Source organism: Phasianus colchicus, chromosome 7 (assembly GCF_987193195.1).
Source record: "Phasianus colchicus chromosome 7, bPhaCol1.hap1.1, whole genome shotgun sequence".
NCBI lineage: Eukaryota > Metazoa > Chordata > Aves > Galliformes > Phasianidae > Phasianus > Phasianus colchicus.
In genome coordinates, this window is record NC_143442.1 from 556,121 (window position 1) to 568,748 (window position 12,628).

The 12,628-nt window shown below is 39.8% G+C and overlaps 1 protein-coding gene across 5 annotated transcripts in view; it reads left to right on the forward strand.

The window, feature by feature from the left end:
* The window catches only part of CCDC148 (coiled-coil domain containing 148), a 49,343-nt gene that overhangs the window by 20,596 nt on the left and 16,119 nt on the right, over positions 1-12,628 (forward strand). For 4 of the 5 annotated variants that reach the window (XM_031590830.2, XM_090143432.1, XM_031590831.2 and 1 more), the window contains 4 exons: positions 182-277; positions 368-549; positions 4,459-4,597; positions 6,698-6,904. In XM_031590830.2, the coding sequence (XP_031446690.2) occupies positions 182-277; positions 368-549; positions 4,459-4,597; positions 6,698-6,904 (624 nt within the window). The remainder of the gene's footprint in view (positions 1-181; positions 278-367; positions 550-4,458; positions 4,598-6,697; positions 6,905-12,628) is intronic. The other variant, XM_090143433.1, reaches the window with a different exon arrangement.

The window sequence follows — 12,628 nt, forward strand, 5'->3', positions numbered from 1 at the left end:
GACTTTCAGATTATTTAGTAAGTATTCAGTAAGTTCTGCACTTGCCGCAGTGCAAATCTGTTCCACTGAAACCTGTAAGAGCATAGCAGAGTTAAACTGGAAATCAGGTTTTTATTTCTAAATCAGAAATGTCATATTCTAACAATATAAAGAAATAACAGTAATGTATTTCATGAAACAGATCGAATCTGTGAAGAAACAATGGAAAACAATTTTGGAATTTCTTAACCTTGAAAGTCTGGCTTTGGAAAGAGAGCTTCAAGACGACAAAATAGAAGTAAGCTTTTCCTTATAAATGTAGTTAACAATGTTGGAGAAAAAATTGACTGCAGAGTAGTGCATTCTGAGTAGCATTTTTTCATCACAGGCCATAGTGCATGGTTTTGAAGAGAAAAATGGACTTTTCCATGAAGTTCCTTCAGATCTACTGTCTTTGGAATTCCCTTATCCAGACTTGAGGAGCTTTGTTATCAATGAATACCGTAAGCTTGCAAATGAATACTGGTCTAAGCTGCAAGAGATTGATCAACAGCTGAACATCATACATAGGTAATGATATCTGTTTCTGGATTTCTTGTGCAGAGGATAATAACATAAACTTTAACGTATTTTGCAATTTACAGGTTCTGCAGCTTCCTTTACTGGAAGGTTGGCTCTATTTTATTCGGTGCAGAGAGCAGTTGACTCACTGCCCAGCTCTCTGGGGATAAAGTCAGTAGCTGTTTGCACAGGTCTTAAATGCTTGTATCTATAAAGCTGATAAATAGGTCTTGCCTTTTAAGGAATTTTGGATCACTGCACTAATGATCATCATAAATAAACATAAGAATATATATAGATAAAGAATAGTTTAAAGAAGGAGAGGTTTTTCTGTAAATGAAAAAGGTAATAGAAAGAACACAAATATTCATAATGATCTGGAAATGTAACATAACTAGAAATGTAATATGTAACCTAGAAATATAATATGTTAATGGGAGCAAAGATCAGCTTTCCTGCCCCAGCTCACTTGAATCCAGGAGAGTGTATCAAGTTGCAGCTGTTGTACCAGCCTTGGCTTCTTTTTGTTCTTTACTGATATTCCCCTAGATTAAAGTGATGTCAGGTTTTAAGAAGGTGGAGAGTGGGAAGGTCAGAGGAATTATTTGGAGCCTGGGAAGAATAAACTGGAGAGAGCAGAAAGAGCCCTGTGTTTTATCGGTAAAACAATCACCAGCTTGGTCTAAACTCCCCCTTTTCCTACATGCTCTTGCAGTGCAGCACTTAAATATCCTGCCCCTGCTGATAAATTGGTTTGGGAATGCTCAAACAGGTGTAAGATGTTGCATCCCCGAGAAAGGGATGTTATCTACATATCTTTTATATAAACTGCCTGGATATTTTGTAGGGCCTTCTCCTTCCGTTATCTGAAACCAGTCTTTTATTACTCTACAGTCCTAGGTGTTATAACATGGTACTTATTAAAAATTGTTCTGATCTTTCCAATTTTTATAGCATTTACAAAGCAGCAGGTGGCAAATTTATAGCAGTTTCAGTGTTTACTGCTTTTAGAAACTGAAGATTTTTTTTCATGCACGATAAAGGATGATGATGTTTGATCAGTCTAAATTCACTTCCTTTATTTCTGCTGAAACACAAATTTAGTTTTTGGGAAAAATCCAACTTCTAAATTGTCCCATAAATTGTGGACTTGGAACTGATGTGTTACAGCTGATGTTTCTCTAAGTACAACTGTATTTTTGCCACAATTTCCAAGGATATCTCAATTATTTAAATAACTGAAAGATGGGTTTAGTACTACATATTCAGCACCGTATCCTCAGCAACTTCTTTCAATGAAAGGGATACTACGACTATGCTGAGTAAATGTGGTTCCTTTTTTAAGGCCCTTTAGCAGATGTTTCTGGTGGAACAATCAGCAATGACATAACTGATGGCCAGGGGAGTTAACATCTCACTTGGTGGCATTGATCATATCATAGAATATAGAATCACTGTCGCAGCCTATCTGCACATTCCACAACACGTCAGTGCATCAAGTTTATGTTGTCCCAGCTATTGCAAAGGATTGGTGGGGATTATAGGGCAGCTTCCCTTCTGAGTCCTTTTGTGTTCTTTAAAAGTGTAAAGCCAGGGATTAACCCTGGGTAAATTTGTTTCAAAGGAAGCAGCTGCCTCAGGCTTGCTGAATGTCAGACAATCTCCCTGTTTCAGTTCTGGAACAGAATCAAGATTGAAATGTTTTCTGGTAGCAGAATTATACACAGAAGAAAAGCAAGAAGGATGTTTAAAAATTGGGTTGTGCCGTCAGCCTTGTCAATGTTTGTGAATATCCTTACGGTGCTGAAGAAGCATATTACCTTAAATAGTGATGTAAAGAGTGATGTCAAATTTCATTTAGATGAGATTTTGTTTTATGTAATTTTACAGAGGTTTAATTAAGAAAATATCTTGCATTTATTGAAGCAAGATATTTTCTAATTCTCTGTGCATGTAATGGTTGCAAATACGCCAGGCTGGATCGTTTCCTTTAGCTATTTGTCTGTGTACAGCTGACCAAATCTCTTCACAGCTGACAAACCAAGACTTCTGCAGTCTGTGTTTCCCTGCTCCCAATAACCCACATGTGGCTCCAGCTGTTAGCTCCCTTGGCCATCTTCCACAACCCCCAGTTTCTCCGTCTTGTTCCCAAGCAGGACAGCACCTATCGTTAGCTGGCCTTGCTCCTGAGCAGCACAGCACCCATCGTTAGCTGCCATCACAGCAGTGGACAGAGGGATCCTTAGGGAGGTGAGAGGACTAAGGCAAATGTGGGTGCAAGACCTTGCACACCCTTGTGCCCTGCAGATGGGGGCACCAGGCCGGCCTTCTGAGTGCAGGTCTGTGCTGGTCCCTGCTCTCAGGTGGGCAGTGCAGTGTCTGCTGGTCAGGATGTGCTTTACTGTAGGAAAAAGACCTCTAGATGTTCATAAACCTGCATGTTTGGAATGAATGCTATGTTATCTTAAGAAACGTAGTCAGTTAAGCCTTCACAGGAGCAGTGCAGTCAAAGAGGTTTAAGTCATAGCAAAGAATAATTAATTTGTCCATTAAAGTTACTCTTCAGAATGCCTATACCTCAAAATACCAAATTATGACACAGATTCTAAAATTAATATCTGATCTGATTTCATTGAAAATACTCTCTAGAGAAAAGGGGGGTGGTGTTTGAAGCACTCATTTCTGAGGATCAGTTGCAAGACAGCTTTCATAGAGGCTGCAGGAATAGCCATCTTTCCATTGCCTCCTCTGTCACATCTCAGAAGCTCTTGACGTGGAGACCCGCAGTCCAGCCTCGCAGTTACAGGACAGTCCTGCAGCCATTCCCTTTTTGGGGGGTTCCTTAATTCCTTTTACTCTCTTGGGCACTATTTCTTCTTTGTTCCTAGAAAATGAAAGCACCCTACGCTCAGCAATCTGCATTCATTGTCTTTCATGAAAAATGAAGGAAGCATTTTCTTTGCTAGACAATGTCTGCTATACTGAAGTTATTTCCTGTTTTATGTTGTCTCAGCTTGCACAGTAGCTGTCGGTCATTGGAAATAAACTTTTTACAGGAGCTGGATCTTCTCTCTCCCATTTTGAAACCACCTCCATTTCTTTTCATGGTGCTGGATCTAAAATTAAACAGCTGCGTCTCGGAAATAGTTTGTCAGGCATTCCACAGTTTGTGAGAAGGTAAAAGAAAATGAGTGCAGAGTAAGAGAAACATAGGTCTATCTCAGGTAAAACCGTTGAGGGAAAGATTGCTCTGTCTACAATTTCATTAACTTTAATATTAATCAGTGTCCAAATCCATATTATTACTTCTGTGTTCTTAGTCCTAGCCCGGTATCTGCAGACATGGACGTCGTCCTTAGCAGCGCGGGCTGAGCTGTGTGATGCATCCTGCGGGCAGCAGCTGAGCCACTGGCAGCAGGACAGGCCTGGCCAAGCACGGTTATGCCTTGATGATGATTCTGTGGCTGTTAGAAGCTTGTTTTTAACTAATTCCTCATCTAGCTGCACACTGGTATTATCATTCCGCCCCTTTTGATCATTTAATTAGTGCTCAGTATGGAGACTAGTTGTTTTCCTTTTTCACACTGCTTTTTTTCATGTTGTGTGACTGCTAACATAACTTGAGAAACACGGTGTCATTCCCAATAAAAAGTCAGGTTAGAAAAAGAAGAATTCACTCAGATGACAGCGCAGTAAATGCTTACATCACAAAAGCAGCCTGGGTTTGTTTTGAGTCACTGAAGTAAGTCTAAATCTCCCGGCTTTGAACCAACATTGAGTTTACAGCTCAGAATTGTTAGGAGCCCAATGAAGTATAAGGCCATTCTTAAGGAAACGAACACAAAATCCTCCTAGAACCAGACTCCTGCTTTTAAAGTCTTAAATGACATCGGGACCAATTGTTTTGAATTTCTGTAGGAACACTGACTGGAAGGAAGAAGATCGGTGGGTTTTTGAGACTGTCATCAGTCAGTACCCGAGTGACCTCCAGCAAAGAAGGACCTTGTACCTCGATATGCTGCAGAGATGCCTTCCTCACAAGTCTAGGCACGAACTGGTCAGTATAGCTCAAATATAGACGTTCTTACAGAAAGCTTGCAGTCAGCATTTGTATTAAAAATGTTTAGCAAAGGTTTTTATTTCGTAACTTCTTAATTATTGATTTTATTCTGCACGGTGAGGATGAGATGTCCCTGTCTTTAAAATCCACGAACTTGAAAGCTGTTCACTTCTTGATCGCAGCTTCAAAATATGCAGATTTTATAGTTCCACAAACCCTTACTGCCAAGTTCACAAAATTAGTTTGCTAGCATTGCTTTGCTGTACCCTTTTATAGCTATGTCACGCTGTTCAGCTTCTCTTGTTATTTTTATTTTTTTATGAGGATGTATAGCATTGTCACACCGTCTAGGAATAGTTATTTTAATTGGCTTGTGGCACATATATAGCAGGAAGAGCGAAAAGATATCTCCTGCTCTCAGGGAGAGGCTATTTTTATATTCATAATGCGTTTCAAATTGATTGCTGATTCCTTTCCCACTCCGCAGTGAATAAGCACAAGCGGGTAATAGAGAAACCCACTTCAAGGCCAGAATACTTCAGGAAGTCGTAGGGAAAGCTGGAGTCTTTTTTTACCTCTGTATATATTTTTAGACCATCTGCTTTCTTGGATTTGAGGGTGCCTACTACAAAGCAGTGACAATGAAGTGATACAGATTTATGGCATACTTTCACCAACAGTAAAGTTCCTGTGGACTTTGGAACTTTTGCATGTGATAACTGGGCTAAAAAATGATGTGCTTCGTATAATGTTTGTGTATTTTTCACCGTAGCCATTATTAATGGGCCTCTCTAATTCTTTGGGGGGGGGAGGAGGGGCATTTAAAATTTAAAAATCATAATTCTGCATTGAATGCAGTGTTTATATTATCATGACAGATACAGAAATGTTAGAACAGTACTAAGAATCTATTCTTAGAACATTTATTACATTAGCATAACTAACTAAACTTAGAACCTTCTCTTCTTCCTTCTCCCTGAAGAAGAGTGGGTCACTGGACAAGCACTGAGTGCTTGATTCAGCAGCAGGTCATCAGAGTGACCTGTTTTTAGATGAGCAACCTGCTCATCTCCTTTCTTGTGCAGGAGCTTCTCAGCATAGTTTAGCTGCTTGCCAGTAAGGCTCACCTGAGTTTGAGGCAGCAGTGATGGCAGTGTGAACCTCGGATGTGGTGACCACACAAACAGCTGAGAAAGTGCAGAGAAAAGTTCCAGAGGGAGTGATGCCTACTTTTAATCTCCAACCAGCTGCAAGCCAATGGGAAATCTGTGAGATAGGCACCAGCTGAGTCAGCATCCCCTTGTCTTCTGCTAAAAGCCTGGAAGGGAGCATCAAGGATGTGCCTCTAGAAGCTTGTGAGCAGAAAGCTATGTCTAGAATGTTCATCCTTGTAGTTCATATTTTTGGGGGATGTAAGACAGGTCCAAGTTTCTAATGCCACAGTCCATGCAGCTTCACCCATTACTGCTTCTGTCTACGGTATGAAGCCTGAATGTCCTCTGGAACCTCACTGATTAAGATCAAAGAAGGAGTATTTAAGATGAAAAACTGTGTATTATTAATGTCAGTGTGCTGCTTGGCAAGCTAAAAATCTGTTTGTAAGTGTCCTGTTGGGAAAGAAAAAGTGAAGCTAATTCTCATCTGTACTACATTGATACAACTGCTTTGCGTGGTGTTCTGTTTCTCTATAGGGGGTCACAATTTGCTATGAAGAGCCTCATCTAGCTAAAAGCGCTTGGAATTTTTGATGATGTATTGAAAGGACCTGCTTGCATTTTATGTATTCTATGGCAAGAAAGCATTTTGTTTATTTGTATTCCAAAAGTACTGTTCAGAAAGGAACAGTGGGATATTGGAATACTGAAGTGCTGTGTGGTGGAGCAGACAACAGGGAAGGATGGCAGTGCTAGGATGGCCTGCCAGTGTTGGAAGGCTGCTGCAGACCCGGCATCAGGCAGAATGCTTTCAGGCTCTAGATTGTGGATTCCATGGGGATATTGGAGATACAGTAATTATGCCAATGATATTCAAGATTTGCAAAATATTTTATTGATTTTAGTTTTCAAGCTTGTCTGAAATGCGTTACTTTTTTTTTAGGTTACTCATGAGAAAGCTTGGGATCATTACAATTTCTTTAAGAATCAACGCAGAGTCTTGATCTTAAATTGGACTCAAGCTAGGAAAGCATTCTTCCTGAAGGCGGTGACGGCTGTTGCTGAAGCCTCTGCTGCTCGGGAGGCAGAAGCAGAATCAGTTAGTAACAGACAAAAGCAACAGGAGATCTGTGCTGAGCTGAAAGCCAAGGTAGGCTCTGTTATAAACATACCCCATGCAAACTTGGTTTTTACTGCCAAATTCAAAATGAATATAAGCAAAAACTGTTCTAAAAGTTACTGGTTTTAGATGAAAAAAAATAAGATAACCATCCTGTTTTCACCAGTGTTGTTGAATCACTTTGGCCAATTTAAAAACAAAAACAAAAACAGACCAAAACAGAGAAGAGGGTGAACTGCATTCTGTCAGTACAGGTCAGTGTGTTTGTGAGGCTTGAGTTGGAAATGGTTTTGAAGATTCTCTATTTCATTACCCATAGGGATACTTGTTAGCATCATATTCCTTCTACCAGCTCTTGAAATTAGTTTGTCTTTTATTGATTAAGAATTTGATCACCTAGCTCAGTTTAGGCCTTGCTATGAGTTTGTGCTGTGGGTATAATCTCTGTATAAATTGCAATCACATTTGTTTTGGTGGATTTTTAGCACCATCTCAGAGTCTGATAAACTAGTATTTTGGAACTGGAAGAACAAGATCTGTTCTGCTGTTTAGAATATGAGAGGCTGCAAGCAAGCCTCCAGGCGTGGAGGCACCACACTCTGTTTCTTTTTAACCCTGGCAAACCACAAAATATTTGTGTTTTAATTCAACCTCACGCACTTTGAGGAACAATGTCATAATTGCTTTCAACGCTAGAATCTTCTGAAGTGGGAGTGGAGCATCACTTTCACCAGTCTTTTAAATGAACACTGGTTTGTTTTTGGAGAAACAAGAAGTATCTGCCTTCCCTTCTATTTACTTTTCAGGTTGTAGAAAGAATTCTTAAAAATTGGCTCCATCGCTTTTGCCCCTGTTGTGAGACAGAGGTTTCACAGTCTCCTGAAAGGTGGTTTGCTGTGTGAAGAGGTGAGAAAGACTTATAGGGCTGGAAGGGCATTTATTCCAGAATTTTGCATTTTACGAGCTGGTCTTCTTTTCTTCCTCAAAAAGTAACAAAGTGTTATTTTACATCCACGTAGCTTAAGATGTTCACTGATGCACTGAACATTGCCCCCATGCCCTTAGGTTCTGACCTCCTGTTTCCGTAACCTGGAACTGTTTGAAACTTAGAGCCTATTAGTGCCACGCTTCTCAAAAGTTGCTTTCAAAGGTGACATTGTTTTAAAAAATAGAAGAGGGTGAAAGTCTGATCAAAAACAATTCGCCTCTTTCCCAGAAGAAAGGAATCAAAACGGTGCAGCGTTTCCGCTAAAGAAGAACATCCTTGTGACCTACAGCTGAAGGGGCTGCAGGATGGAAGGAGAAATTGGGCAAGCTCTTCTGAGGGAAATCATTCTGAACGTATCTGTGTGTGTTGTCTGGATTTGAGGCTATATGCATCTGAAAGCTTACACGTTACCTAGTGGCAGTTCAGCTGGCTTCTCTTTGTAGGGTGAAGTGTGCAGCTAAGGAAGGTGTGCCTTTCTTACAGAAAGGGCTGCTGGTAACTAAGAAGTAACTCTGGGAGTTAAATATACATAGAGGAAAATTCATCCTGATGAGCATCGTTAAGACGAGATTGAAAATAAATTTGTCTCTGCAAAGGAGCTGAAAACCAGGTGTAGGATTGTTCTAATCTTTTTGTCATTAACTGGCTCAGTGCTCTGCATTTTGGTGAGGACAGCATAAGGAAATCTCACGCAGACCACTTTCCCAGAGGAAAAAATGTACTCACTGAATGATTTATCTTGTAGTATCTGGGTATACTCATGAAGAGTTTGTATCCTGAATGTGAGAGGTGCAGATCTCCTTCATTACACCAGCAGATTTTGGGGAAGGCCGCCATATGTAAATGCCTTTCTACAGTGAAATGGAATTATGGCACATGCACTGGGAGGTGTCCATGTCTGAACAGTCCTAAAAGTGATGAGGATCACTAGATCCATTTTGCATACAGACAGTTCTGAAGTATAAAGTCAGAACAGTTTGTGTATGCAGCTGCTGGTGGCAGAATGGGAGAAGACTGAGCTCTGCCTGTGACACCTCTCACTTCCAGCCAGTAAACTGGTTAGCCAATTTTTGTAGTCTTTCTGTAAAACTGTATGCTGCCTGGGGTCTGTAGAGTCCTTCAGAAGTTTTTCTGCACGTTAGAATCAGTTCCTAATTTTAGTACAGATTTAGCAGTGCAAAAGAGAGGCAAATATGTGCCTGGCTACGTATTTTTTTTATAAGTAATAACCACGTAATATCATCCCACATTTATGTATTTTCTGTGGCAATAACAAACCAAGGCATAGCAAATGGCCTAATGAACACATGATTTAAAGCTGGTTTAAATGCACAAGAAGCAACTGTGCCATTGATGAGACTTGGCCTCGTGGATGACTGGAGATGGTACAATGATTAAAAAGTAAATCAGCTGAGAAGTTACGTTGTTGCTTGCAGCAGTTTTTACTTGGGGAATGGATTGTTAAGACTGTATTCCACATTTCATCTCCCAGAAAATCTCTGGATGTCCTCACCAGAACTCGGGAACTTCTGGTGGAATAAATCATGAGAGCCATTCATCCATGTGAAATAAGGTGTGAAATGAGCAATGCTATTGAGGATACACTCTCTTATCCTTAAAGATCCTTAAATTTCTGATATCTGTCTTTAACATCAGCAATTGCCCTGGGGAAGGAAGGCTGTGGGGGGAAATACACCCTAAATGAGCAGTAGGGTATCACCTGTGTTACATTTCATGTTCTTCACACCGTGTGCATTTGGGTTCTGCAGAAGATGCAGTGTTTTAGTAAAATCTTTCTTCCTAAACAACATAAAGAGAAGCAAATTGTTCTGCCAGAAGGCAGGCAGGTAACCAGGTGAGAGTGACCTTTTAGGAGTTTGGCAGAGTGCTCCTCACAGTTGGTGTTTGATGGCCTGAACTACTTGCTGTTCTGCATCCACAGATTGTATCCAGGTGTTTGCAGGTATTCAGAATATTATTTTCTATTGAACTTATTTTAAAATATTTGTAATCCAGTTCTCTCCACCTTCATATAATGCAAGTTATAAAGGACAGCCAGCAGAGGACCTGCAGAAGTGCACAAAAGGGCAGCTCAGTCTCATGTGAATGGTGCATAGGGTGAACTTGTTCTTCCTTAGCATAGAGCACAGTGTCAGTTTTCCTTTGTATCTTTTCTCTCTTTGTGCTCTGGGGTTAATCCCTACTCTAGCAGTAGAATCTTTTACAATAGGTTGTTAATTTTTGGAGAACAACTTATGTATTCCTTATCCCAGCAGAAAAAAAGATAAACCAATTGAAAAAGGAGAGACTAGTTAGATGGAATTAATGGGAGTGTTAAAAATTATGTAAAGCGTGAGGAATAGTGGCTTTCTTCTTTTCCTTTCCTGTATAGTAGGAAGAAGGGATTTTATTTATTTTTTAATAAAATATCAGTACACTTAGAAGTGTCATAGCTCCTTATTCAGCCAAATCACTGATTTGAATGAATGACTACCAAATGAGCCCAACATTATGTAACTGAATGCTCGTTTGCTTTTAAATTCTGGATAGCTGTCAATTGTAATGCTTTGTCTATAATCTGATAATTTTGCAGGTAACATTTTTAAAAATAAGTAGTGGGACACCTGTAATTTATAATTTATTATTATTAATTGATTGATGAAAGTTTAGGGTCTGAGTCCCAAACCAAACACATCTGGCTTCTACAACTTTCCTGGCATAAGAAGAGACTGAATGCTGGATGTAGCTCATGTTAGCCAGAATAATTAAAATCTATAAAGATTGGCTATTTTGCACCAGTTCAAGATTTTTTGCTTGTCAAATTTGTTATTATTATTATTTCTGTGCAATATGTACAGAACACTAAACCATTTGTAGGCTTTGTCAGTGACTTTTTACTTCAGCAGTTTAATGACTGGAGTTACAGACATTTGCATTATGTCCAGGACTCCACGATCCCTGTGGGTCCCTTCCAACTCGGAATGTTCCACTGTTCTGTGATTCTGTGACTTCAGAGTTTTCTTTCTCGGAAGGATGGAGCAATGGCCACTGATGCGCCCAGTTCACTTCCTAGAAATGATAGATATGAGGAAGTTTTCATAAGCTGATTTTTAAATACAGGTGTTCATTCAGGAAGTCTGTGATAAACCTGAGAGCTGTAGGACATTATAGCACTTCTCCACAGCCAGGACTTAGAATCTCACCAAAGATGAGCCAGCTCTGTCTCTGAGCATGTTCTCAGTACAGAGCTCACCAACCTAGATTCTTTAGCTTGAGGTTAGTACAACACTGACAAATTACACAGCTTTCGGGTCAGATCAAGTTTGGATGTTTTAAGATTGAAGCGTATGCAGAGTTTGTCTCTGCCTGCTTTCCATGCTTTTCTTTTTTTCCCCTCTTTTTCCCTGTGCCTCCAGTATTTTTCAGTTATGTTATTTCTGACTATCAACCTTTCTGTTGCAATCTCCTTGCAATGTATTATGTAATGTTTTACCTGAGATTTAAGGGTTTAGTAGCTCAAATGTTTTTTCTGCAGTTCACACCTCAGTTATGGTGATGTTACTGTGAGGCCAATTTATAAAGGAAAGAATCATTTAAGTCACCCTTGTTCCATACACACACAGTAGAAGGAGTTCATAAAGCGATCTGTAGTATGTAGAAAGCAGACATTCTTGAACTACAAATGAAGAAATAATTGTTCTTTTTTTCTAATTAAGAAAAAGTCATTAGCAGGATGTGAATGTAAATAAACAGCTGGTTATTGGGTGATCCGGATCTTTACATTTTACTTCAGAGGGACTGGGGAAATACTAATCTGAGAGAAACAGAAGTTCAGGCTTCACTTTTTGCTAGTTCCATGAATTATTTACAGAGTAATTTACAACCACATGTTCTTTCTACTTGCAGTGATTTATTCCCATTGTTAGCTGCACACAACATGTTTTATGTCTGATAGTTATTAAAGGCAGCGCACAGGGACTGCAAGTGATCAGCTCAGTGTAAGTACTGAGTTACCAGCTGAGCCACAGCAGTGGACACCCTGCTCTATGCCAGTGGGAAGCAAATTAGTTTTAACTGCCTTCCCAGTTTGTTCAGGCCTTCTGATTGTAATTAGAATTCACACTATAAAAGTCAGCATACAGATTTGAAAACACATTTTTGCTGCAGGATTTTGCTTTCGTATCCCTCCTTCTGCCATAAGCATTTTTATAGCTGAAGAAAGCATCTATGGTTCTATTAATTATGAAAAGTTACTTTTATTCACGTTCTGTTTTTTTAAATTAGATCTTTTCTAGTGGCAGATATGGACTTGTATGGGACGAAAGTAATGCTAGTGCCAGTAGTTTTGATTTTCTCTTTTATCTCTTGCAGACTTTGCAGAGAGAAGCCTGTGGAGCACAAGCTGCTCAAGGGTACCAGGCAAAATCCACTAGGGGTGTGAACTTCTGTTGCTAATGTCAGAAGAGAAATTCACTCTGTGGTTAGAAAAACAAATTATAAATGTATTATTTCTGAGTTATCTCTTTACCAAATGCTCTAGTAAAGGATTTTTCATAGGTCTTGTGTAAGTCAGTTGAAAGAAGTCCCACTTGCCTGGGTTGTCATCTGAGGCTCTGCGGAGTCTGCAGGTTGCTCTTCAGAAGAATGGAAGGTGAAAGAGCTCCCACTCTGGAGGAAAGAGGGAACAGGTTTGCTTAGAGGTGAAAGTGGCTGGAGATTTCAGCCCACCATCTGTTCACATACCTGTAGACATCACTGAGCACTGT